At 38.8% G+C, this 27,805-nt stretch overlaps 1 protein-coding gene across 14 annotated transcripts in view; it reads left to right on the forward strand.

Annotated features, from left to right (window-relative positions):
- The window catches only part of TIA1 (TIA1 cytotoxic granule associated RNA binding protein), a 162,083-nt gene extending 139,812 nt beyond the window's left edge, over window positions 1-22,271 (forward strand). For 3 of the 14 annotated variants that reach the window (XM_050754479.1, XM_050754470.1, XM_050754474.1), the window contains exons 3-13: window positions 2,318-2,416; window positions 3,817-3,871; window positions 4,044-4,076; window positions 5,310-5,397; window positions 8,520-8,595; window positions 15,486-15,594; window positions 15,981-16,076; window positions 16,181-16,265; window positions 16,991-17,114; window positions 17,985-18,130; window positions 19,631-22,271. In XM_050754479.1, the coding sequence (XP_050610436.1) occupies window positions 2,318-2,416; window positions 3,817-3,871; window positions 4,044-4,076; window positions 5,310-5,397; window positions 8,520-8,595; window positions 15,486-15,594; window positions 15,981-16,076; window positions 16,181-16,265; window positions 16,991-17,114; window positions 17,985-18,130; window positions 19,631-19,757 (1,038 nt within the window). In that variant the 3' untranslated portion in view covers window positions 19,758-22,271. Of the gene's footprint in view, window positions 1-2,317; window positions 2,417-3,816; window positions 3,872-4,043; window positions 4,795-5,309; window positions 5,398-5,437; window positions 8,426-8,519; window positions 8,598-15,485; window positions 15,728-15,980; window positions 16,077-16,180; window positions 16,266-16,990; window positions 17,115-17,984; window positions 18,131-19,630 lie in introns of those variants that run through there. The other 11 variants (XM_050754471.1, XM_050754476.1, XM_050754473.1 and 8 more) reach the window with 11 other exon arrangements.
- Window positions 22,272-27,805: the final 5,534 nt, after the last annotated feature.

Below are 27,805 nucleotides of genomic sequence, written 5' to 3' on the forward strand. Positions count from 1 at the left end.
CTGGGATTACAGGCATGAGCCACCGCACCCGGCCTAAATTTTTTAATGGGAAAGGCAATGTTAAAGAGAAATCCTTTTGTCCCATGGTCTCTCCTTTCTGTAAACTTTTGGGTTTTTTGTTCGTTTGTTTGTCTTGAAAGACAGGGTCTTGGTAATAGCCACTGCACCCAGCCTGCTATAAACTTTCAGTTTTCTTTTCTCCAGAAAAGACAATGTATATGTGTATCTGTTACCTTCTTTCCTGTTGTATTCCAGCTAAACTTTTTTTTACTTGGTATTTTTAAAAGTAATTATTTAGCCGGGTACAGTGGCTCACACCTGAGACCACATCTCTAAAAAAAAAAATTAAGTGAAAAGTATTAATTGTACTTGAAATAAAATTGTATATTCCTCTATTTTGGTAGCTTTCTAGTCTTTTGAATTAGTTTTTTATTTTAACAAATCTGTTTAGGAGGTTATGGAAAGAATTTTTAAATGGCCTATAATGTCATTTGGTATTTTGCACTATAGATTTAAAAATTGGAATTTTTTTCTGCTACTTTAATTTATAATTAAACATCCAGGTTCTACTTATCACATAGCCTCACCTACCTGGAACACCAGCAGAAAAGGGAAGATACTTTTTTTCTTTCTTTTTGAGATGAAATCTCGCTGTGTGCCCAGACTGGAATCCAGTGGCACAATCTCGGCTCACTGCAACGTCCACCTCCTGGGTTCAAGTGAATCTCCTGCCTTAGCCTCCTGAGTAGCTGGGATTACAAGTGCACGCCACCTCACCCAGCTAATTTTTGTATTTTTAGTAGAGGTGAGGTTTCACCGTTTTGGCCAGGCTGGTCTTGAACTCCTGACCTCAGGTGATCCGCCTGCCTCATCCTCCCAAAGTGCTGAGGTTACAGGCATGACCTACTGTGCCTGACAAAGGGAAGTTTTTTTTTTTTAGACGGAGTTTCACTCTTGTTGCCCAGGCTAGAGTGCAGTGGCGCCATCTTGGCTCACTGCAGCCTCCAACTCCTGGGTTCAAGCGATTCTTCTGCCTCAGCCTCCCGAGTAGCTGGGATTACAGGCATGCACCACCATGCCCGGCTAATTTTGTATTTTTAGTAGAGACAGTGTTTCTCCATGTTGGTCACGCTGGTCTTGAACTCCTGGACCTCAGGTGATCCACCCACCTTGGCCTCCCAAAGTGCTGGGATCACAGGTGTCAGCCATCACGCCTGGCCAGGAAGATAATTTTTTAAAGACTTCTGAACAAGGAAAAAATTGATGTCAGAAAGTTCACGTTCTAAAACCTATTCTAAAATTTTACTTACCAGAGAATCTCTTCAGTTTTCAGAGCCTATTTACCTATATTTTAAAACAGGTTTAAGAAGGTTGGCTAAGATTTTCTGCTACTCAGCAAGCTAGTAGCAGCAAGGAGCTATGTGCATTTGTAGCAGTAAAAAGTAACATGTAACAGGGAGGCGATAGAAAATCATAGAAAGCCGAAGTGAGACTTCAGAACCTAGGAGTTCAGTCAAACTTCATCTGTGTAGCTTGAACAAATGGTTTTATGATGACAGGGTATTTATAGCTATATATCCAGTTAGGATACCTAGTCATTAATACTAAATTATAGTACTATAGTATAACCTGTTGAAGAAAATAGCTACATATAAAAGCAGTGTGATTTTAAGTGTTTGCTTTTTTTTTTTTTTTACTTTTTAATTATTTTAGAGACAGGATCTTGCTGTGTTGCCCAGGCTGGATTCAAACTCCTGGGCTCAAGCATTCCTCCCACCTCAGCCTCCTAAAGTAGCTGTGACTACAAGAGCTCTCCACCAGGCCTAGCTGTTTACTGTTTTGTTTTGTTTTGTTTTGTTTTGAGATGGAGTCTTGCTCTGTTGCCCAGGCTGGAGTGCAATGGCGTGGTCTCCGCTCACTGCAACCTCCACCTCCTGGGTTCAAGCAATTCTCCTGCCTCAGCCTCCCAAGTAGGTGGGATTACAGAAGCCTGCCACCACGCCTGGCTAATTTTTGTATTTTTTTTTGATAGAGATGGGGTTTCACCATGTTGGCCAGGGTGGTCTCAAACTGCTGACCTCATGATCTGCCTGCCTTGGCCTCCCAAAGTGCTAGGATTATAGGCGTGAGCCACCTCACCTGGCCTACTTTTTTAAATCTAAAATGTACTTGCGGAATGGACCATTCATTCTCCATGGCCTGATAACTTAGATGTATAAAACTTGGTTTAAGATTTTTTTTTTTTTTTTTTTAACATAATTTTAAGGTAATGGGTGAATAAAGCTTAAAATTGGCTTTTGTGTTTCTTCTCCCACAGACAGCTGGAAATGATCCCTATTGTTTTGTGGAGTTTCATGAGCATCGTCATGCAGCCGCAGCATTAGCTGCTATGAATGGACGGAAGATAATGGGTAAGGTAAGCTGTCGTAATTAAAGAAGGTGACTTGCACTGACAAAATTTAAGTTACATATGATTTTGTTTACTTTTTGGAAACATTAAACACCTTTTTTTTTTTTTTTTTTTGAAACAGAAGTTTGCCCTTGTTGCCCAATCTGGAGTGCAGTGGCACAATCTCAGCTCACTGCAACCTCTGCCTCCCAGGTTCAAGTGATTCTCCTGCCTCAGCCTCCCTAGTAGTTGAGATTACAGGCGCGCACCAACACACCTGGCTAATTTTTTGTATTTTTAGTAGAAGCGGGGTTTCACCTTGTTAGCCAGACTGGTCTCAAACTGCTCACCTCAGGTGATCTGCCTGCTTTGGCCTCCCAAAGTATTGGGATTACAGGTGTGAGCCACCGCGCCTGGCTGAAACATTAAACACTTTATAGCAAAAGGTCAGTTATTCACATATAATATTAAAAAGGTGAGATAAAGCTTTTAGAGGCCAGAGGCCTGTGTTTATGTTAGTATTTTCTTTTTTTTTTTTTTGAGGCAGAGTCTCACTCTGTTGCCCAGGCTGGAGTGCAGTGGCACCATTTCGGCTCACTGCAAGCTCTGCCTCCTGGGTTCACGCCATTCTGCTTTGGCCTCCCGAATAGCTGGGACTACAGGCACCTGCCACCACGCCCGGCTAATTTTTTGTATTTTTAGTAGAGACGGGGTTTCATCTTGTTGGCCAAGATGGTCTTAATCGCCTGACCGCATGATCTGCCTGTCTCGGCCTCACGGTGGCGTAAGCTACTGTGCCTGGCTTTTTTTTGAGATAGAATCTGGCTCTGTCACCCAGGCTGGAGTGCAGTGGCACAATCTTGGCTCACTGCAACCTCCGCCTCCTGGGTTCAAGCAGTTCTTCTGCTTTAGCCTCCTCCTGGATAGCTGGGATTACAGGCATCCACCATCACGCCCAGCTAATTTTTGTATTTTTGTAGAGATAGGGTTTCACTATGATGACCAGGTTGGTCTTGAACTCCTTACCTCAGGTGATCCACCTGTCTTGGCCTCCCAAAGTGCTGAGATTACGGGCATGAGCCAGCAGCCTATATTAGTATTTTCCATGGTGGCTTGTACATGGTAAATATCAAAATATTTGCTGAATAACTCAAGCTTGGATGCTAATGGAAAAGAATGAAAGGGAAAAAAATGTGTGTACTTTAGGTAAGAAAGGTTAATTGAATGTTAACAGACATATAAAGATTAGGATTTGTCAACATTATTTCCCTAAATATAGGTCAGAAGATTAAGTATTAAAACTTGACCAGAGCTGGTATCTCCTTCAGTGTTTCATCTTAAACAGATATCTTCCTATCTTTTTATAGATGTAAATGTGATTTTGGGTTTTATTTTTGTGAAGTATAAATGTAGAAATTTTTTTTTAGGAAGTCAAAGTGAATTGGGCAACAACCCCCAGCAGTCAAAAGAAAGATACAAGCAGTAAGTATATTTTATGCTCTTTGAGCATTTGTTTTTATTATACCCAGTAGTTTTATTGTAAAGCCTATAAACATCATACATGTTTGCAGTAATGTTTTGATCGTTATCCTAAGATATGATTGAATGTGTTTGTGTTAATAAATTTAAGAACAAATCTAATCTTTGTCATCAGGTAGTACCGTTGTCAGCACACAGCGTTCACAAGGTAATTGTATCTTCTTAAACATAAAATGAAATCTCTTGAAAGGGTATTCACTAACCACCTGAGGTTTTTTTGTTTGATATTTGGGGGAGGGGGGGTGGGAGGAGATATTATTTCTATTTGTCTCTCTAGCAATATTTTTCTCCTTTCTCGGTGTTGACCAAGTATAGCTTGTCTGCTACTTTGGTGCTAGTTCAAGCTTTCTGATCCCTTTGGTGGCAGCTGATGCCTTAGAACTACTTTCACCAACTAAGGGGCAAAATATACCCTCCTTTCTTGAGGTCGCCATCTGGGCTTCATACCCAGATCTTCCAAATGCTTGAGTTGCTCCTCAAATTTTGTTTCCCAAAGAGTATTCCAAAATGTTGTTTAAGGCCTGTCAAATATGGGTAATTTTTCTTTCCAAATATGCTTTGTCAAATTGATGTATGTGTCCATTTTAAAGTGTTGGTCCAACAATTTTGCATTTTTAAAGAGTTTCTTTTTTTGATAATTGTCTTTTTTAAAAACTTCAGATATGGGATGGTTATTTCTCTCCAATGCTTTTTTAATGGTTCTGATATAAAGTGAAGGGATTACTGTTTTCATTCTGTTGCCTTCAGTCTTAGTTCACTTGCACATGGATTCACATAAACTGAATGGTGTAATGTCTGGGCAACCAAAACTGTTGGCTTTTGAGAAAACTGTCAAATACTTTAACATCAAACTGTTGCAATGCAAGGTATTTCTTTGATTGTTCTTCACAAAATATGGTTAAACCAAGTATATATCATGTAGCTAGCTTCAGTAAATTGTGTTAACTGAGGCAAATCTAGTCTACATAATTCACAGTACCACTATTTTGTTTTAATTTGTAAAGCCTTAATATAGTGGTAAACTGAATAAAAGTAAATAATTATTATTAGAATGGTAACTAAGTCATTAAATTTTTTTGCAGAACTGAAACTTGTATATTATTAGTTTATTTTCTTAGACCAGTATAATTGACTGTAAATAGAAATATAAATGTCACTTTACAGTTAGATGTATCACAGTCGTTTCAGAATTTTTCCTATATTGTTACCTTGATTCATTGTTTAAAATTGATAGGATTTGTATAGATATAGGATAGTGTTTTGTTTATACTTTATCATAAGTCATAATCATTTTAAGAATACTTTATTGGATAGATTTTAGTACTTTTTAAATTCTAAAGTTCTATTTTTCTTTTCACTTCCCCTTCCTTCCCCTTATAAGATCATTTCCATGTCTTTGTTGGTGATCTCAGTCCAGAAATTACAACTGAAGATATAAAAGCTGCTTTTGCACCATTTGGAAGAATATCGTAAGTAACAGAAGATAAATAAAATTCTTTTAATTAGAAACAATTATATGTAGACATAACTTGAAAATAATTGTGAATTTTGATAAAAGTGATAAAACATTAATTTTATCACTTGAATATAATGTATTACATTGTTTAGAGATCATTCAAGAAGTTAACAGCCAAAGATTGTTTTCCCATTGATGAATAAACCTTTGGTTTTCAATTATCTTAAAATCCTTTTTCAATTAGCATAGCTCTTAAGAGACAAATATGCCATTGTACATTTTATAGTTTATTATATAGGTATCAAGCTAGCTTCGTGACAGTCTTTAATAAAATTGTGCTGTAACTAGGAATTTAGATGTGTTGGGCACTTCTATGATACCATGCATTTTGTGTTAATATATTTTAACAAAAAGAAACCTTAACAATTCAACTTAAAAAGCAGTTGTTGAATATTATTTCCTAGATATTTATACCCTTTTAAAAAAACTGCTAACAATAATAGTGCCTTAATAATATTTTATGAAGCACTGCCTTGCCTGCACTTGTTATTAATCACACATTTTAGGCCCTTATGAATAAATACCTTACTTAAGATAGCATTCATCATAGAAGAACTTTAAAATTTTGAAAAGCATGCCATATTAGAGTAAGAATAACAAGTTGTTTATAGTACTTTAGAGTAAATAGTTTAGAAAACTTCTTCAGGATTTCTGGTTGCTTTATTATTTTCCATCTAGAAGAATAGTAAAAAGGCAATGCTAGCTGTGGTTTGGTTTGAATAGACCAACAGCAGAGATGAGATGAGGAGACTGGAAAGTAAATGCCAGTAGTATTGGTGATTAATTTTGGGAGCTTTCATTTCAAGTGTTACACTTCGTTGATTAGGGGATGACAGTGCATGTGACCAAGGGATTACCAACTTTAAAGGTGGTCACAGAATTAGGGCTTGTAAATGGACTTCTTTCAGATGAAATTTTTCTTTGTGAGACCTGATGAGGAAAATAAGTACAGCTTTCATTTCTTGATTGTCCCTCCTAATAATATCTTAGAGTTTCAATAATAATTAGCTTGCTTTTGAGTATCTGGACTTAGACAGCCTTAGCCTTTGGCCTCTCAAGAGCTCTAAATCTCTATGCAAAATTTGGTGTTTTCATTTTGGTGTGGAAAATCTTTGTAAATTTTATCCTATTGTCAGAGTAGTCACAGGACCATAAAAGGATAAAGAAGCCTGATCTAGATCTTTGTTGCTGCTTCTCTAGAGAATCTTTTCAGAGAGAAATAAATATGAGTTGAATATTTTTCAAGGTTAACATTTTCTGAAACTTTAACAAGAAAAAATTTTCTGACATTGTGAACAGATTAAGTAGCTATTTTATTAAATGCTTTGATTTTGATTGAGGTAGTTTTTTTGAAAACATGGGAATTTTAGTTTGGAATTAGGCAAAGCTTGTTTAACAGTTGGTGAGTTTAAGTGACCTTCAAATTTTAGCAATTTCATGATTTACAAATCATGGGTTATAATTTTTTCTCTTAAATATATTTCTGTATCATATTTTTAGTTTGTAGATTTTCTTATGGTCCCATGATTATTGGTGTATGCTTTTTTTTTTTCTTGGTAAGACCTTTAAGTTTCATGATTTTCAATTGAGATAATGTATAATGTTTGAGTTTTAGGCTATATAAGGAGTTAGCGTTCCTACATTTAAAGGAATCATTTGGCAGTCAGTAGCATATTTTCCTGATTTTTTGTTTTTAAAGGAGATAAGTTGATAACTATATATTGAAGGGTTCTCATGATATTCTCTAAAAAGTGCAAATATCAGTGCTTGATTTATAGATGTGTAATAAACAGTGGTCTGTAAAAGCATTTAGTATAAAAAATATGGTGCTTTCCCTTATATACAGCCTATAAACTCTTCCTGTTCCTTGAGTTTAAGGGTAGACTAACAAATTACAGTGTAGAAGAGAGTCAGCTACCAAATTAAATGCATGCGTACCATACAGATAATTTATTAAGTATTTTTACTTATTGAGCATTGACTTACATTAGTTTTCCCTTTTCACCACCACGTCTTTGTCATTTTGACCCTGAACACTTAATAAATCACTCAGATTGATCTAAAATATGCTTATGTATACTTTAATAGAAAATTACATTGCATGGCTTTCTGACTTGGGTTTTTGTTATAAAAGTGCCTGTTTTGTTCATGTGTCCTGAGAGAGCAAGCATTGTGACATACCTGACTAACTTAAAAGCAGATTGCCTGTGAAGCACAATTTGAGTCCAATTTTTTGAGGTATGGAGTTTTAGCTATCATGGCTGGGTTTTTACTCAATCTCAAATAATAGGGCTCTGGTTATTTTGCAGAGTGTCTCTGAAGAATGGACAGAATTGCCCTGGCTAACTACAAGCTACGGTTCACAGTGGATAAATGTTGGCGTGCTTTTTTACTTTCTGACTTTTTAAAATTTTGCTTTTATATCTTGTAGTTCCAATCAATTTTATATGAATGCTATTTTAAAATTCAGTGTAAAATCTTTTCTTGTGTAGCTTAAAACGTGTGTGTGTCTAGTATTTTTCTTCAATGATTTAACATTTCTGAAAATGTCAAGTTCTCAAAATTTAGACAAAAAGGGGGGTATAAATTTATCTGAAAAAATGAAATAGTTTAATTAGTTTAGGGAATATACAACTTTTTCATTCTTTTGGTTTCCAGTTTTCTTTTTTTTTTTTTAATGATTAGGTAGAATATAGTGTCAAATAAGTTATAAATTGCATGGTTAAAGAAAGCCATTCATCTAATGTCCTGTGAACTTTATAAGTGGTTAAGTAGTTCATGTGAGTAGCTGCTTTCACCATGCTTAATATTTGAAAGTTTAAAAAGTGTTTTGAAGAGAGAGGCAATTTCTGTACAATATAAATAAACATATATACTTAAGTTATTGATTTGCATGTCTATAAAATTAAGCCTCATTTCCTAATACATGATAAATTTTGTAGAATAAAAGGTGAATTTGCATTAAAGGTTCACTTTAATGAAGGCGAAACATGAGAATGAGATGTGTGTGAAATTCTCATTTGATATCCAGAGGACAGTTTGCAAACCTAAACTTCTGATTGTTTCTGATTTCAGAGATGCCCGAGTGGTAAAAGACATGGCAACAGGGAAGTCTAAGGGATATGGCTTTGTCTCCTTTTTCAACAAATGGGTGAGCTCAATCAGAAGTGCATGGACAATGCTTAAAGAGTAAAGAATGGAAGCGCTCAGTTTTAATTATTAATCTTTTTAATCTGTTGTTTATTTACCCTCACTAGAAGATTTCTTCTTCTGTTTTGTCTATTTAACATTTATTGGCACCTGAGTACTGGCATGCAGAGTACTGATGTTTTCAGAATGTAGACAGTAAAGTTGTTTAAATTATCAGCCAAAGGTAGATGTTGAAAATCTCATTTATGGATTTAATTCATTATCTTCCTAGTTTATATTCCCATGGTAGCTTAGAAGTAGCTAATAAAATACTGTGAGGAGGCCAGGCGCAGTGGCTCACACCTGTAATCCCAGCACTTTGGGAGACAGAGGTGGGTGGATCACCTGAGGTCAGGACTTTGAGACCAGCCCGGTCAATATGGTAAAACTCTGCCTCTACTAAAAATACAAAAATTATCCGGGTGTGGTAGCAGGCACCTGTAGTCCCAGCTACTCAGGAAGCTGAGGCTGGAGGATCACTTGAACCCAGGAGGCAGAGGTTGCAGTGAGCTGAGATCATGCCACAGCACAGCCTGGGTGACAGAGTGAGACCCTGTCTCAAAAAATAAGTAAATAAAATACTGTGATGGGTAGGAACTTTTTAAAAAATTATATATTACCCAGGTACAGTGGTTTATGCCTATAACCTCAGCACTTTGGGAGGCTGAGGAGTTTGAGATAAACCCTGGCAATATAGTGAGACCCTATCTCTACAAAATATATATATATTTTTTTTTTACTTTATTTAATTTATTTATTTATTTATTTTTTTTTTTTTTCGGAAATTCCGAAAATTCAGCCGAGCCCAGTGGCTCACGCCTATAATCCCAGCACTTTGGGAGGCCAAGGTGGGTGGATCATTTGAGGTCAGGAGTTCAAGACCAACCTGGACAACATGGCAAAACCCCATCTCTACAAAAAATTAGCCAGGCATGGCGACGCATGCCTGTAGTCCCAGCTACTTGCGGGGCTGAGGCGGGAGGATCACTTAAACCCAGGAGGTCAAAGCTGCAGTGAGTCGTGATGAAGCCACTGCACTCCAGCCTGGGTGATAAAGTGAGACCCTGTCTCAAGAAAAAAAAAAAAACAGTTGAAAACGGTAAAGTATATTGAGAGGTGAAAACAATACAAGGTCAATCATGTACATGTCCCATCTACCAAAGATTTTTTTTTTTTTCCTGTAGGATGAGAAAATAAAAATTAAAGAAAATTTATTTGGTTCTGAAAATTGTACTATTAATCATAGCATAATATTTTAGAAAGGTAGAAAAATACTTTCTATAATGGATTAATAGCCATGATTAATTTGAGTTCCTTAGAGGATTGATTCATAGGTTTTAGGATGTTTTAGTGCAACTTAGGGAAATAAATTGGGGGTTTGGTGGGCTAGGAACTCGTTTTTCACATTTTCAAGATTGTGGACTATAGGATTCTGCTATATAAAAATCACTATTGAATGTGTATGTTGTATGAACTAGAGTCAAATAGCAAAGGATGTCTATTGATACCTGTGTATGACCTCTGGAGTTAGCCAGAGGTGTATACAAATTCTGACAACCATTTTAAAACAGATGTAACTTTGAGTAAATAATATAATCTTCTATAAAATCTTCTATAAATTTCAACTTACGTAAAATTTGTGATATGTGCTTGGCTGTGTTATGCAGTGCTACAGCCCTGATTGCAGTTACCCCCAGCCTCTCATCCTGTGTTCTGCGTGCTAGGAAAACCACAATACTGATTGAGCTTAGCTTCTCTGCCTACCCCAAAATAACTGAATGTTGCTGGAAAAAAACTGAGTTCAAGTGGTTTTGCTCCTAATTTAATGGTCACACACTTTAGATGAGTACAGAGTACTGTCTTGGCAAACATGTTTTTCATCTTTCAACCACCAAATTTACATAAAATTCATCCACCTTCCCATTCTTCCTCCTATTATAGTACAGGAAAGGTCCTTCCTGTCAAAGGCAAAATCACTTATGATTGTGTCCCCACCTCTCTTGCCTTTTCAAGGACTTTGAGCTTATGCTGCCACTGCCTCATTTTTTTTTTTTTTTTTAAACAGCAGCTTTATTGAGATATAATTCAAGTATACAGTGTGGTTGGGTGCAGTGGCTCACACCTGTAATCCCAGTACTTTGGGAGACTAAGGCAGGCAGATTACTTGAGCCCAAGAGTTTGAGAGCAGCCTAGGCAAAATGGCAAAACCCCTTCTCTATAAAAAATGAGCCAGACATGGTGGTGCACACCTGTAGTCCCAGTTACTTGAGAAGCATAGGTGGGGGATCACCTGACCCCAGGAAGTTGAGGATCCAGTGAGCTGAGATTGCGCCACTGTCTCAAAAAAAAAAAAAATTTATTTTTTTTTAATTATACAATTCAGTGGTTTCTAGGTAATTCACAGAATTGTGCAACTATCACCAAAATAAATTTTAGAATATTTTTACCACCCCAAAAAGAAGCTACATGACTCATTAGCAGTCACTATCCTTTTCCTTTCATGCCCCTCCTGCCAGCCGTGAACAATTGTCAGTCTACTTTGTGTCTCTAGATTTCCCTGTTCTCAACATTTCCTATAAATGGAATCATAATATGTGCTGTTCTTGTTGTTACTACTATCCTGTGTCATCACTCTATTCCTTCTCTACTGGATCATTCTCGTCAACCAAAAACACCTAGGATCTCTCTCTCTCTTTTTTTTTTTTTGGACAGAGTCTCACTCTGTCACTCAGGCTGGAGTGCAGTGGTGTGATCATAGCTCACTGCATTTTTGAACTCTTGGGTGCAAGCCATCCTCCTGCCTCAGCCTCTGGAGTAGCTGGGAACACAGGTGTACACCACCATGCCCAGCTAATTTTTTTTTTAAAAAAAAGGCCTGGCTCAATGGCTCACACCTGTAATCCCAGCACTTTGGGAGGCCGAGGTAAGCAACTCATGAGGTCCGGAGTTCAAGACCAGCCTGACCAACATGGTGAAACCCTATCTCTACTAAAAACAGAAAAATTAGCCAGGCGTGTTGGCATGTGCCTGTAATCCCAGCTGCTTAGGAGGCTGAGGCAGGAGAATCGCTTGAACCCAAGAGGCAGAGGTTGCAGTGAGCCGAGATTATGCCACAGCACTCCAGCCCGGGCGACAGAGCGAGACTCCATCTCAAAAAAAAAAAAAAAATTTTTTTTTTTGTAGTAACAGTCTCCCTTTGTCGCCCAGGCTGTCCTCGAACTCCTGGCTTCCACCAGTCCCCCCACCTCGGCCTCCCAAAGTGGTGGGGTTATAGGCATGAGGCACCGTTCCCGGCCATCTAGGATCTCTTAATCAAAACCACTGTTTATCTTCACATCCCTTCCCTACCTATATCCCCATTTCTCAGCTATAATTCTCAAGAGTTGTTTGCATATGCTTCCCTTTTATCTCCCATTCACAACCATCAACATAGATACATCTATGTTTTTTCTCCACTTTTTTGAGTGAGTAGTTTTATTTTTTTCCTGAGGAGCTGTATCAAAGTATCATAAACTGGATGACTTAGAGCAACAAAAATTTATTTTCTCAATGTTTTGGAGGCATGAAATTCACAATTAAGGTGTCAGCATGTCCATGCTCTCTTGAAGGCTCTGTGGAAGAATCCTTTGTTGCTTCTTCCAAGCTTCTGGTGGTTGCTGGTAATCTTTGGCATTCATTGGCTTGTAGCTGTATAACTCCAATCTCTGCCTTCATCTTCACATGACCATCTTCTCTTGTGTATCCATATAATATCTTTTTTTTTTTTTTCTTTTGAGACAGGGCCTCACTCTGTCTGTCACCCAGGCTGGAGTGTGGTGGCACAATCACAACTCGCTGCAGCCTCAACCTCCCAGCCTTCGGTGATCTTCCCATCTCAACCTCCTAAGTAGCTGGGACTGCAGGTGTGCACCACCATGCCCAGCTGATTTTTCTATTTTTTGTAGAGACAGGATTTCGTCATGTTGTCCAGGCTGGTCTTGAACTCCTGGGCTCAAGTGATCCACCTGCCTCAGCCTCCCAAAGTGCTGGGATTATAGGTGTGAGCCACCGTGCCCAATCTAATCTTTACTTTTTATAAGGACTTGGATTTGGGGCCCACCTTAATCCAATATAACCTCATCTTAATTACTTCTGCAAAGACCCTGTTTCCAAATAAGGCCACATTTCACAGATACCAGGGTGTAGGAATTCATATCATTTTGAGGGACACAATTCAACACATAACATTAGTTAAGCATCTCATGGAGTTCGGACAGGTTAGTATGATAATTGTTTCTTTTTAAGAATGTACATTTCCTGCCAGGCACAGTGGCTCATGCCTGTAATAACAGAACTTTGGGAGGCCAAGGCAGGAGGACTGCTTGATCCCAGGAGTTAGAGACCAGCCAGCCTGGGCAACATAGCAATACCCTGTCTCCATTAAATTAAAAAAAAAAAATGCCTGGTAACCTAGTATGTGGACACCGAATCCCCTCCCATTGCCTGTTGCAACCAGTAAAGGCCGTTCTTACCATAGTAAAAAAAAAAAAAAGCCAGCTGTGTCGGTGCATGCTTATAGTCCTAGCTACTAGGAGGCTAAGGTGGGAGTATCACTTGAGCCCAAGGAGTTCAAGGCTACAATAAGCTATGGTCATGCCTGGATGACAGAATAAGACCCTGTTTAATTTTTTTTTAAAGAGTTTCCTTTTCGTATCTCAAGAAAGGCCTTGAATTTGCCTGTTCCTTCAGTAGTAGGTTAAACTTACCTTTGATGTGTGCACACAAAAGTTATACCCCATTTACTTTTTAGTCTACTCTAAGCTGGTTTCACTCTCATTTTCTACCAATGCTACTGTATTTTCAAGGTCACCTCTTAACCTCTGTTTTCTTGGCTCCCTTGACCATACACGTTTGTGGCTTCTTCCTTCATCACTGGCTACTCCTCCCTAGTCACCTTAGCTAGTGATTATTCCTTTACCCATTTTTCAAGTTTTGCTGTTTTTAAGGGCTCTATCCTAGGCTCTTTCTCTAGTCTGCATGAATTTTGTGTCTTCAGTCTACTTCTCTATGTTACACACTTACTAACAAATGGTCTTCATTTATATGTCTCACAGGCATCTCAAAGTTTTTTCTTAATGGAGCTTTTTGATTCTTCCTCAGACCTGTTCCCCTTTTCTTTACTAGTCTTTCTCCCCATTTCAATAAATGCTGTCTTTCCAATTTCTCTAGAGGAACCTATGAGTTATCTTCGATTTCTCTCCTTTTGCTTGTGGCATCTCCTCCAGCCCCCATTATTTTGGCCCTGAGTTTAGGTTACATTCACTGTTACTGCAATGCTGCTGGCCACCAACACTTTTTAAAAATCTAGAATATTGCACAAGTTTCATAAAATATCTTTATCCTCTTACTACCCATTACCCGAAGCCATTCTCCTCTTAGCACTAAGAGTGGCCTTCTTAAAACATAGGTCATGATGATTCCTTGCTTAAAATCTTTCAGTTTCATTCTCTGACATTCTGTTTTGCTCACTAGATTCCACTGAAACTAGTCTTTCACATGCTTCTTTCAGATGCATACCAAACTCCTCAAGCCTTAACACACTTTGCAATAGTTTTCTCTCCACTGGGGCTTTCTTCTCCATTGTTTTGACTTGGCTATCTCCTATTGCTCTCAGGCTCAATTTAAATGTCATTTCAGAAAGACCTTTCCTATTTATCCTGTCTGTAGTAGATCCTTGTGCCCATATTCTCGTATCTCAGCCTTTTGTTTCTGTCATAGGTCTTACCACAATTTGTAATTGCTTTATTTGTTCCCCACAAAAGAATGTAAGAGACCATATATGCTTGTTTACCAGTGTGTCCCTAGCTCTTAACTGTGTGCCTGGAACATAACTGTTCAATATTTATTTGTTGGATGAATGAGAAACCAAATATTGTTAACAAGCTTGTTAGATTGTTTAAAGTAAGATTTTCTTCTATAATAGTCTGAGTTGCATGAACTTTATGATATCTACCTCATTAGGGCTTTTGGACTCAGGACCTTTTCAGATGATTAACGTTCCCACAGTTTAATATTCAAATAAGAGAAGAATAATTTAAAAGCATCATTGGGTTGAGCACGCTGGCTTATGCCTGTAATCCTAGCACTTTGGGAAGCTGAGGTGGACGGATCACTTGAGATCAGAAGTTCGAGACCAGGGCCGGGCGCAGTGGCTCACTCCTATAATCCCAGCACTTTGGGAGGCCAAGGTGGGAGGATCACGAGGTCAGGAGATTGAGACCATCCTGGCTAACACGGTGAAACCCCATCTCTACTAAAAATACAAAAAATTAGCTGGGCATGGTGGCGGGCGCCTGTAGTCCCAGCTACTTGGGAGACTGACACAGGAGAAGGGCATGAACCCGGGAGGCGAAGCTTGCAGTGAGCCGAGATTGTACCACTGCCCTCCAGCCTGGGCCACAGAGCGAGACTTTAAAAAAAAAAAAGAAGTTCAAGACCAGCCTGGCCAATATGGCAAAACCCCATCTCTACTACAAATACAAAAATTAGCCAGGCATGGTGGCGGATGCCTGTAATCCCAGCTACTCAGGAGGCTGAGGCAGGAGAATCACTTGAACCCAGTTGGCAGAGGTTGCAGTGAGCCAAGATCAGCCTGGGTGAGAGAGTGAGACTCCATCTCAAAAAGTAAATAAAATAAATAATTTAAAAATATGAAAAACACCACTGCATTTTAGGAAAGCTATCATATATTGTGTATTTTGTAAAGCATTTTCACTTAAACATTTGTGAAAAGCACCAAGTTTTCTCTACTGCTAAAAGTTGTTTAACATCAACTAATAGTGACTTCTTTATTGTTTCTAATGTGCGGAACAGGATGCTGAAAACGCCATTCAACAGATGGGTGGCCAGTGGCTTGGTGGAAGACAAATCAGAACTAACTGGGCAACCCGAAAGCCTCCCGCTCCAAAGAGTACATATGAGTGTAGGTGTATTGGAGAAGAAAAGGAAATGTGGAATTTTGGAGAAAAATACACTAGATTTTAAATGTTAGAGCTGTTCCCGGAGACTTGTTGCAGAAATAGATGAGAAGCAAATCAAGACTACTGTTCAAAAATGTACTTAGTTTTCATTTTTGTAATTATAAATGATATTATTTCTAATGTCAAGTCTCCTATTAAGTAGAAAATACTGGGTAATTTTTTAGACATTCGTGGGGGAGGTTTAATCCTGAACTGAAGTATAATATGTATAATATAAGCATTTTGATCAAGGTTAATGTTACCTTTACAGTAGTGTAGTGAATATTGCTTTTCTCTTTCTGTACATTTTATTTAATGAATTAAAGACATAAACCTTTTCTCTCACCAGCAAATACCAAACAGCTATCATATGATGAGGTTGTAAATCAGTCTAGTCCAAGCAACTGTACTGTATACTGTGGAGGTGTTACTTCTGGGCTAACAGGTATGGGAGCCTTCCCTGGGTGGCATTAATTTTTAAAGTGCAAAGCTTAATATTTGTAGGATTTTTATATAACTTAGTGTGATTTTTGTTTTTTTGTCTAACAGAACAACTAATGCGTCAGACTTTTTCACCATTTGGACAAATAATGGAAATTCGAGTCTTTCCAGATAAAGGATATTCGTTTGTTCGGTAGGGATGGTTTTTTAAAAAAAACTTTTTTCTTGGTAATGTAACTGGAAAACCAGAAAATAAATAAAAATAAAAAATAAACTTTTTCCTCTGAAATATTTTTTGGATATTTACCTTGTTTTCTTAAAAATTTACCTTGGTTATAAAGAAGTTGAAATTTCGGCCAGGTGCGGTGGCTCATGCCTGTATTCCCAGCACTTTGGGAGGCCGAGACGGGTGGATCACCATCATGAGTTTGAGACCAGCCTGGCCAACATAGTGAAACCCCTTCTCTACTAAAAATACAGAAATACAAAAATTAGCTGGGCATGGTGGCACATGCCTGTAATCACAGCTACTCGGGAGGCTGGGGCAGGAGAATCATTTGAACCCAGGAGGTGGAGGTTGCAGTGAGCCGAGATCACAATCACTGCACTCCAGCATGGGCAACAGAGCCAGACTCCATCTCAAAAAAAAAAAAAAAAAAAATTGAAATTTCTCTAGCATCTAGCATATTTGCCTCTGTGATTTTATAGCCCCCTCCCTAACACAAGGCCAGTGAAACACACATTCTCAATTAACACAAGTTTCCCCAGAACTACAAGATCTTTGAAAAAAATAGCAAAGAAAATACACCATGTTATGCAAACTTTTACCTCAGACTCACCTTGATTTTTAAAAATTGGTTTTATTCATAAATATTTAAAAGAATTTGTATTGGTGATTCTTAATATTGTTTTCAATAGGTTCAATTCCCATGAAAGTGCAGCACATGCAATTGTTTCTGTTAATGGTACTACCATTGAAGGTCATGTTGTGAAATGCTATTGGGGCAAAGAAACTCTTGATATGATAAATCCCGTGCAACAGGTGAGAGGGTTCTTAACTTTGAGAAGTAATTGTTGGGCTAATAATGTTATTTTAAAGTGAAGATTGTTGATAATCCTTGTTAATAAGTTTCTAGCTAAAATGATAGTATATAAGGGCTCTTCCTACATGTATTATAGTTCCAGAATGGTGTTTCATGGATTGCAGTGGTGACATGATGAATGTGACCGCCTCAGTTGACTCATGCTCATACAGTGGATTTTAAAATGCTCCGAGAAACCTAAAAGGGTATTAAATCTTTTTTTAATACTTGGTAGATTTATTCACATACTATTTGGAGAACTCACAAGCATGCTTGACTCAACTGAAACAAAAATAAAGCTGTAAATATAGTTAGGGCCTTGGCATTTTTCTTCCAGATTTTGCTGCCTTTTTTTTTTTTCCAGGCAGCTTTAGTGGTTCAGACTTGATTCCACAAAGATTTCTATGAGGAAACTGTAAATGGAGCACAGAGATGGGAGTAAGCAAATCCTAAACTATATAAGTTTCTTAAGTAAGCTGAATATAGAAATAACTAATCACATCTTCCCTATCTAAAGGAAACAATCATGTGGATAGTATACCAAACACTTAAACATTCTACTATGTTTAACATTTATTACTAGGATATCAACTGATGCCTTCCAAAAACTATGCCATTCAGAGTATCATGTAGAGTTACAGCAGTATAACCTCAGTTTTTTTTGTTTTGTTTTGTTTTTTGTTTTGTTTTTTAGCCGTCAACTCTTGTTTATCCTGTCATTTTAATTGTAATGATGGCCCTGTGTGTTTTTGCTAAGAATTTGTGGTATCAACATATTAGGATTGTATATTTACAGTTAACTTCAAGTAATACTAAATTTTATTTAATAGCAGAATCAAATTGGATATCCACAACCTTATGGCCAGTGGGGTCAGTGGTATGGAAATGCACAACAAATTGGCCAGTATATGCCTAATGGTTGGCAAGTTCCTGCATATGGAATGTATGGCCAGGCATGGAACCAGCAAGGATTTAAGTAAGCATATCTGATCTCTTCCTTTACTAACCTTTGAAAATGTCTAAAAATATTTTAAGTAGGAAGAAATTTTAAGAATTAGTGGATAATAGGGCCTCTTACATAAAGCGTAACTATAGCCTTCAAAGAACTTAATTGTTTTTTAGTAAGAAAATAAGAGCTTAATAGTTGTTAAGGTTTTCACATGACTAATGGTCACTTAGTCATTCTTATATACACTGACTTTGATGCTAGTTGTTGTATTCATTATGCTTTTTTCTGTGCAAAGGGTTTTTTCATGCATTGTTATATTGCAAGCTTCCTTATACACCCTAAATTACATTATTTTACTTACATTTCTGAAAAACACACTGAAAATAAAAATACTTGGGAGGTTAAAAAGGAATGTAGTGGGCTGGGCGTGGTGGTTCATGCCTGCAATTCCAGCATTTTGGGAGGCTGAAGTAGGCAGATCACTTGAGGCTAGGAGTTTGAGACCAGCCTGGCCAGCATGGTGAAACCCCACTTCTGCTAAAAATACAAAAATTAGCCAGGTGTAGTGGTGCACACTACCAATAGGTTCCAGCTATTTGGGAGGCTGAGGCAGGAGAATCACTTCAACCTGGGAGGTGGAGGTTGCAGTGAGCTGAGACCATGCCACTGCACTCCAGCCTGGGCAACAGAGCAAGACTCTGTCTCCAAAAGAAAAGAATTTTGTGGTGGGAATTTTGTGGTTGGGCACGGTGGCTCATGCCTGTAATCCTAGCACTTTGGAAGGCCAGGGCAGGTGGATTGAGTCCAGGAGTTTAAGATCAGCCTGGGCAACATGACGAAATCTCGTCTCTACAAAAAGTACAAAAAAAAATTAGCCAGGCATGGTGGTGCGTGCCTATAATCCCAGCTGTTCAGGAGACTGAGGTGGGAGAATCGCTTGAGCCTGGGGAGATATAGGTTGCAGTGAGCTGAGATCATATCACTGTACTCCAGCCTGGGTGACAGAATGAAAACCTGTTTCAAAAAAGAAAAAAAAAGAAAAAATCTTGTAATGTTATGAATTTTTATGAGCTTATATTTGTTAATAATTGTTTTGATTTCTTCTTTGAGTAGTATAATGTTAGCTCTTTTTTCATTGTGGGGAACCTACCTGACTCTTTCAGGTAGTGGCTTCCTCAGCAAATATGTTCAACCAAGATACAGAGATGAGATGGACAGTTTTCTTTTCCAAGAATGGGGTTAAGTTTTTCTGTGTTCAGGGGAGATGAATGTTGATAAGTTCAGGGTATTTTCTTAGCTTTAATTTCTAACAAAAGTAAACTGTCCAAAAAAACATACAGGGATGCTTGTTTTTAAGAGAAAAAAAACTTTAGTAGAAGCTTTCGTTTTCCCTGGCGTAAGTTACTCTATTTGGGTTTAAGAAAAAGTATGTTTCCCATTTCCCATATTTGTTATTTGTTCTTGCCAATACTTTATTTTAATCAGTGGATTTCCTCTCCCCTCTGCTTCTTTCACATTCTCCACCAGTCAGACACAGTCTTCTGCACCATGGATGGGACCAAATTATGGAGTGCAACCGCCTCAAGGGCAAAATGGCAGCATGTTGCCCAGTCAGCCTTCTGGGTATCGAGTGGCAGGGTATGAAACCCAGTGAAAAAGGACTCCAGAATCTAAAGCCAGTGGCTTGAGGCTACAGGGAGTGTAGTAAAGCCGTTGTTTACTTAAAGATTTATCAAATCAGTCAGTGCAAATGTCAGATACAATGTATTTATTTAAAAGATTCATTTTTAATCATGAAATTACTTATCATCCACATTGTTTTAAAAAGAAACAAGATGCTGGATGTCTGCCAATTTTTGCCTTCATTACCTTTTTTGATAAAGTTTCTCAGATCCTTGTTTCAAACACAAATGCAGGGATTGCTGCCACTTTTTAACTATTAAGAGGCAGAAAATTGCACAATATTGAACTTTTTTCCACTAAAGTAGTGTGCAGTTATAGTTTGCATTCCTGATATGATTTAAAACATGTAATATAAAGATGTTAAAAAAAAAAAAAAACTGTGCAGAGTCTAGAAGTTCTCTGTCATCTTCAGCTTGTGCACAATTCTGTTTTAGGTTAAAAAAAAAAGGCATTGTTTGAGCTGTCCCATCTCCACTGTTATCCCTTTGTGGTTTTTTAATATAAATTATTAGTTTATGTCATTTTTGTATCTACATCTTTTTTCACAAATTTGTCTTGCCTTATTAAAGTTCTGTAAAATATACTTAAATGGAAAAAATGATGTTCATTTAGATTGAAAACTTTTCTCAGATGGATTGATAATTGCATTCATCTTGTGTTTTATATGAGAAGGTGCCTCAAGAATTCCCTGTTGGATTTGTTTAAAAGAATTTTTATCTTCTGTGATAAACTTTGCTGTGTACCAGGAACTATAAAAACAAAAACTTCTTACTAAAGAAAATATCTGAAATGTGATAAGTTCTTATGCCATGTTAATTTCATGTGTCAACTTCAACATTTACATGTATTATTTCATTATGTAAAATGTTTTAGCAATTTAATATTTTGCACAGTTAGCAAACTTTGTATGTCATTTCCTTCAAGGTATCATGCAGAGTTTACATGAAATTTATAAGGTTTTAAGTTGTTTGCATGTGAAAATCAAATACATACTTTGGTAGTCTTTGAATACAAAGTCATCTGCTCTTGTTTTTCAAGAATTTTGAGACACAAAGTTGTATGTAAAGGAATATATTTGCCGTTTTATAGGTAGATTTGCTCAAAAAGAGTGAATCAACTTAACATGTACAAATGATAGCTGTGAAACTGTAGAATATGTATGTGTCAGGCTTGGAGTTCATCGTGACCTCCAAATTTTGCCTGAAGGACCAGCTGGGCAAAGCATTTTTTAAATGTTCAGAGGCCAAAAGATAAACAAACAAAAAAAAAAACTTAAAATCCTACCTCTTTAAACAGCCTTCAAATAAGAATCCTCAGTGCAATCATTATTTTGATTCTTTTGGTACCTGTTTTCCTGGAGTTCCCAATTTTATTATTTTGGAGTGGCTCCAAGCATTAAGAGGTTTAATCTTTGATGGCATTGTTCTAGTTTTGAAATTTCTATTGTATTTCAGAGTCTCTTAGAAAACTTGTGTGGGAAGTTTCATTTTGTTTTTGGTGAAGGTCACAAACCTCCTTCTTCCTTGACTCAGAGAGGAAAGGTCCCAGTATATATATTTGAATGGTCAGTGGTTTTCAAGACCTTCAGAGAGCTCCCTGCATTTTACCTAGAAACAGAAAAGGCCTGCAAAATCTTAAGTTTCCTGGCCTGCATTTTCCAGGTAGGGGCAAATGACTCCAAGCTGGTCTCTAAGCCAATACCCTTGTAAACCAGAGTCCAGGAAAGATAGCTCAAGTGTGTAATTCTCTGGAGCTCAATTCTATGCAGTTGTGCTATTTCATTAAGTCACTGTGTATTTTTAAGTGTTGATACATTAAAAGTCGCTTTATGGAAGATGAGTAAATTTTTTAAATACTTGGAAATTTTATTTCCTTATTAACTTCTACAGATCAGGGCATGCAACCAAAAGCAGCTTAAATGAAATATTTAAAAAAATAAAATATCAGGAAGCTATTTTTAGATTTCTTCTGGCTTATGTTTCTATTTTAGGACCCTCATTTTTCTCTTATTAAAAAAAAATTATTTCCTGTACATCTCATGGACTGCAGGGTAAATTATTTGGGCATAAATTAAATAGTTTTCTTTCATTTTGACTATCTCCAGTAACAACAATTTTTATTAGCCAGCATATTGGCTTATTGCACAAATCTTAAAATGTACATTGACTACTTTTTGAGAAGAAAGTGGTATCAGTACTCGCGATGAAAAGGTTACTACTGAACAAATTCACATTTCAGGAACACCTATCTATCTTTGGTTTAAATCTTACTCTTAGTTTTTCAGTCTAAAAATCATACTGGTATTAGTATCAGGTAAGGAAATTAAAAGTTTTTTAAATGGTTTCATTCTCTGCAATATGCAAAATTTAGATTTTACTTTCTGGTACTGTAAAGAACCTGAAGTGATTCACACTTAATGGGTCATTAATCCAGTATTCTTTACCCTGAATGTTTGGATATTAAAGTTCCTTTATGTTTTCTATAACCTGTGGGATCTTCTTGCAGTGATTATTGTGTGTGAGATTTTTTTTCATTTTGGTCTAGCCATATTGTTATATTCACTCAGGTATTTGTTAATTTTTTTTAAGTCTTATTCCAGAATCAGTGGTTTACATTGGGTTACTGTTTAACACCAAATGGAATTGACATTCTGCAGATTTAATTAATTATGAAACCAGGGTCTCATTTTCCTTGCTGATACTTGTTGAAAATGAGATTCACATTCTAGTCTTTATTTTCCTCCTGTTTGTCCTTGTGCTTGCTCATCTTCCTTTTATTTGTGTGTTATAGTTCTATTCCATTTGAGAAGGCAGTTGGTAAGAACTAGAGTCCATGTACAAAGACAGGTTTACTAAGTGCTGTACAGTGGTCCTGAGGTTACAGTTGAATTAGAAAAACAAAATGTACTTATAGGAAATAAGAAAGCAAACCTTTCAAATGAGAGTGATGATTTCTTTTAAAAAAAAAAAACAAAAATCTTTTTTTCTCTCTTAAATAATGTTCTTTATTTCACGAAATCTTTTTTGTTTTTTTTGTTTTTTGTTTTTTTTTTTTGAGATGGAGTCTCACTTTGTCGCCCAGGCTGGAGTGCAGTGGTGCCATGTTGGCTCACTGCAAGCTCCGCCTCCCAGGTTCACACCGTTCTCCTGCCTCAGCCTCTGGAGTACCTGGGACTACAGGTGTCCACCACCACGCCCGGCTAATTTTTTGCATTTTCAGTAGAGACAGGGTTTCACTGTGTTAGCCAGGATGGTCTCAATCTCCTGACCTCGTGATCCACCCATCTCAGCCTCCCGAAGTGCTGGGATTACAGGCCGGAGCCACTGCGCCCAGCGAAATCATCAATCTTAAGCATGAATAGGGATAAACAACTCCTAGAAGGAACTCAATTCATTCTTCCTGGATTTTTACTGTGTTATTAAATCACAAAAATGATAGTCCCCAATTGTTTCTTTATAGGAGGTTATTATATTTTATTACAGTCACTGCATTGTGACTGTTGTGTTTAGAATTTGAATGTACATCCAAAATGATGAGTTTCAATTTAAGAGCCTTAATAAAATGTGTGTGTCTCAATTGAATAGGTTTTTCTACCTTCATTTGGAGACCTTAATTCGTATGAATTAATTCATATGAATAAGAATATGAATTAAGGTATTAGCCAAACAGGAAAACAACAGGTGTCAATGGTAGCGGGATTTTTTTAACTCTTTTTTTTTTTTTTTTGAGATGATGTCTCACTCTCGTCCCCTAGGCTGGAGTGCAATGGCGCAATCTCGGCTCACTGCATCCTCCACCTCCTGGGTTCAAGACATTATCTTGCCTCAGCCTCCTGAGTAGCTGGGATTACAGGCGCCTGTCACCATGCCTGGTTAATTTTTGTAATTTTAGCAGAGACAGGGTTTCACCATATTGGCCAGGCTGGTCTCGAACTCCTGACCTCAGGTGATCCACCCGCCTTGACCTCCCAAAGTGCTGGGATTACAGGTGTGAGCCACTGTGCCCAGCTTTTTTTTTTTTAAAAAAAAAAAAAACAAAAAAACGGATTAATTCACTTTATTTTTCTTGTATAAACCCCCCCCCCTTTTTTTTTTTTTTTTTTTTTTTTTTTTTTTGAGACGAAGTATTTCTCTGTTGCCCAGGCTGGAGTGTGGTGGCACAATCTCAGCTCACTGCAGCCTCTGCCTCCTGGGTTCAAGTGATTGTCTTGCCTCAGCCTCCTGAATAGCTAGGACTACAGGTATGTGCCACCTCACCCAGCCGAATTTTTGTATTTTTAGTAGAGATAGGGTTTTGCCATGTTGGATAGGCTGGTCTCAAACTCCTGACCTCAGGTGATTCCCCCTGCCTCAGCCTCCTAAAGTGCTGGGATTACAGGAGTGAGCCACAGCGCCCAGTCAATGGTAGCATTTCTTTTTTTTTTTTTTTTTCCCTTGGGACAGAGTCTCGCTCTGTCGCCCAGGCTGGAGTGCAGTGGCCGGACCTCAGCTCACTGCAAGCTCCGCCTCCGCCTTCGGGGTTCATGCCATTCTCCTGCCTCAGTCCCCCGAGTAGCTGGGACCACAGGCGCCCGCCACCTCGCCCGTCTAGTTTTTTGTATTTTTTAGTAGAGATGGGGTTTCACCATGTTAGCCAGGATGGTCTTGATCTTGTGACCTCGTGATCCATGTGATCCGCCCGTCTCGGCCTCCCAAAGTGCTGGGATTACAGGCTTGAGCCACCGCGCCTGGCCAATGGTAGCATTTCTTAAGTGTCTTACAGTTATTTGAAATGTCTGCTCAGTCAAATGGCTGTTTGCAGCACTAGCTTCAGAGATGAGATATTCCCAAGATTGACCAGTAATTAATTACACTGTGGCTCCTAAAGTTGGAGGGTGAAGTTACTGAGAGAGTAAATTCAACTTTAAAAAGGAAAAAACAAACTTCTTTACTAGGTGATGGTGTTCAGAAAATAGAGATTAAGCACAATTTTGTATACTGGATAAATGAGATCCTTTGCTATTTATCCTTGTTGAGCTCTAGAATGCCAAAAGCCAGACATGCCCACCAGGCAGGATGTTGGAGGATCCTTCTGTGGTAAAACTAAGTGACTCTTGAGAGACAACAGTTACTGACGTTTAAGAGCACCCACCAAAAACGCCAACTGGCCACCATTCCCTCTACAGCCAGTCAATGGCCTGCCAATGTGCACAAATCTTCCAGACAGGTTTTTAGTGCTTCACTTTTACATAGGGATGGGAAAGTACCACTAGAAATTTGAGGAAAACTTTGATTGTGAAAGGTAGCTCCAAACATAAAGCAACTCTCAATCAGAAAATTTCCAGGAACTGGAATATCCCCAGATAAGAGAAGATGCTGTACTCAAGAAATTACGGCCGGGCTCGGTGATTCATGCATGTGATCGCAGCATTTTGGGTGGCTGAGGCGGGCGGATCACCTGAGGTCAGGAGTTCAAGACCAACCTGGCCAACATGGTAAAACCCCATCTCTACTAAAAATACAAAACTAGGTGGGGCACAGTGGCTCACGCCTGTAATCCTAGCACTTTGGGAGGCCAAGGTGGGCGGGTCACCTGAGGTCAGGAGTTTGAGACCAGCCTGGCCAACATGGTGAAATCCCATCTCTACTAAAAATACAAAATTGAGGTGGGCAGATCACGATGTCAGGAGATTGAGACCATCCTGGCTAACACGGTGAAACCCCGTCTCTACTAAAAATGTAAAATATTAGCCAGACATGGTGGCGGGCGCCTGTAGTCCCAGCTACTTGGGAGGCCGAGGCAGGAGAATGGCATGAATCCAGGAGAAGGAGATTGCAGTAAGCCGTGATCCCGCCACTGCACTCCAGCCTGGGCGACAGCGAGATTTCGTCTCAAAAAAAAAAAAAAGGAATTAGCCAAGCATGGTGGCATATGTCTGTAATCCCAGCTACTCAGGAGGCTGAGGCAGGAGAATCACTTGAACCTAGGAGGTGCAGGTTGCAGGGAGCCAAGATCGCACCACTGCATTCCAGCCTAGGCAACAAGAGCGAAACTCCATCTCAAACAAACAAAATACAAAATTTGCTGTGCGTGGTGGCACAAGTCTGTAATTGCAGCTACTCAAGAGGCTGAGGCAGGAGAATCACTTGAACCTAGGAGGCAGTGGTTGCAGTGAGCCAAGACTGTGCCACTGCACTCCAGTCTGGGAGACAGAGTGAGACTATCTCAAAAAACAAACCAACAAACAAAAAGAAATTAGAAGGCAAGACACAGTGACTCGGTCCTGTAATCCCAACAATTTGGGAGGCCAAGGTGGGAGGATTGCTTGAGCCCAGGAGTTTGAGACCATTCTGGGCAACATAGCAAGACCTCATGTCTACAAAAAATAAAATTAGGGCCTGGGTGCAGTGGCTCACACCTGTAATCCCAGCATTTTGGGAGAGCGAGGTGGGTAGATCACCTGAGGTCAGAAGTTCGAGACTAACCTGGTCAACATGGCAAAACTCCATTTCTACTAAAAATACAAAAATTATCTAGGCATGGTGGCACGTTCCTGTAATCCTAGCTACTCAGAGGCTGAGGCACAAGGATCCCTTTAACTCAGGAGGCTGAGGGTGCCAAGAGCAGAGATCATCCCAGTGCATTCTAACCTGGGCAACAGAGTGAGGCTCTGTCTCAAAAAAAATAAATAAATAAAATAATGGCAGGGCACTGTGGCTCACTCCTGTTATCTCAGCACTTTGGGAGGCTGAGGCGGGTGGATCACCCGCTTGAGGCCAGGAGTCCAAGACCAGCCTGGCCAACATGGGGAAATCCTGTCTCTACTAAAAATACAAAAATTAGCCAGGTGTGGTGGCATGTGCCTGTAATCGCAGCTATTCAGGAGGCTGAGGCATGAGAATCACTTGAACCCAGGAGGCGGAGGTTGCAGTGAGCTAAGATCGTGCTACTGTGCTCCAGCCTCAAAAAACAAACAAACAAAAAACAATTAGAGCAGGATAGTAGTAAAATATCAGAAAAAGAAATTTAAAATATGAATGCATTCAGTGAGAATATTAAAAGACAAGGAAGAGTTTTAGAACAGAAATTAAAAGTGAAGGGAAAAAATAAAGTTGGCTCAATACAGGAGGTTTAATAAGCAACCAACAGGAATCCCAGGAAAAGAACTGAGAAAATAGAGCAGGTAGAATTTATTTTTTTGAGACAGAGTCTTGCTCTTGCTCTGTTGCCCAGGCTGGAGTGCAGTGGCGCGATATCGGTTCACTGCACCCTCCGCCTCCTGGGTTCAAGCGATTCTCCTGCCTCAGCCTCCTGAGTAGTTGGGACTACAGGTGCCTGCCACCACGCCCTACTAATTTTTGTATTTTTCATAGAGACTGGTTTTCACCACGTTGGCCAGGCTGGTCTAGAACTCTTGACTTCAGGTGATTTGCCTGCCTTGGCTTCCCAAAGGGCCTAGATTACAAGTGTGAGTCACCATTCCTGGCCTAGAATTTATTTTATTTTATTTTATTTTTATTTATTTATTTATTTTTGAGACACAGTCTTGCTCTGTCGCCCAGGCTGGAGTGTAGTGGCACAATCTCGGTTCACTGCAAGCTCCACCCCTCGGGTTCACGCCATTCCCCTGCCTCAGCCTCCCGAGTAGCTGGGACTGCAGGTGCCTGCCACCACGCCCAGCTGATTTTTTTTTTTTTTTTCGTATTTTTAGTAGAGACAGGGTTTCACTGTGTTAGCCAGGATGGTCTCGATCTCCTGACCTCGTGATCCGCCCGCCTCGGCCTCCCAAAGTGCTGGGATTACAGGCATGAGCCACCACACCCGGCCTAGAGTTTATTTTAAAATATAAGAAAATGATGAGCTTTGGCCGGGCGCGGTGGCTCAAGCCTGTAATCCCAGCACTTTGGGAGGCCGAGACGGGCGGATCAGGAAGTCAGGAGATCGAGACCATCCTGGCTAACACGGTAAAACCCCATCTCTACTAAAAAATACAAAAAACTAGCCAGGCGAGGTGGCGGGCACCTGTAGTCCCAGCTACTC

The sequence above is a fragment of the Macaca thibetana genome, chromosome 13 (assembly GCF_024542745.1).
Source record: "Macaca thibetana thibetana isolate TM-01 chromosome 13, ASM2454274v1, whole genome shotgun sequence".
Classification (NCBI taxonomy): domain Eukaryota; kingdom Metazoa; phylum Chordata; class Mammalia; order Primates; family Cercopithecidae; genus Macaca; species Macaca thibetana.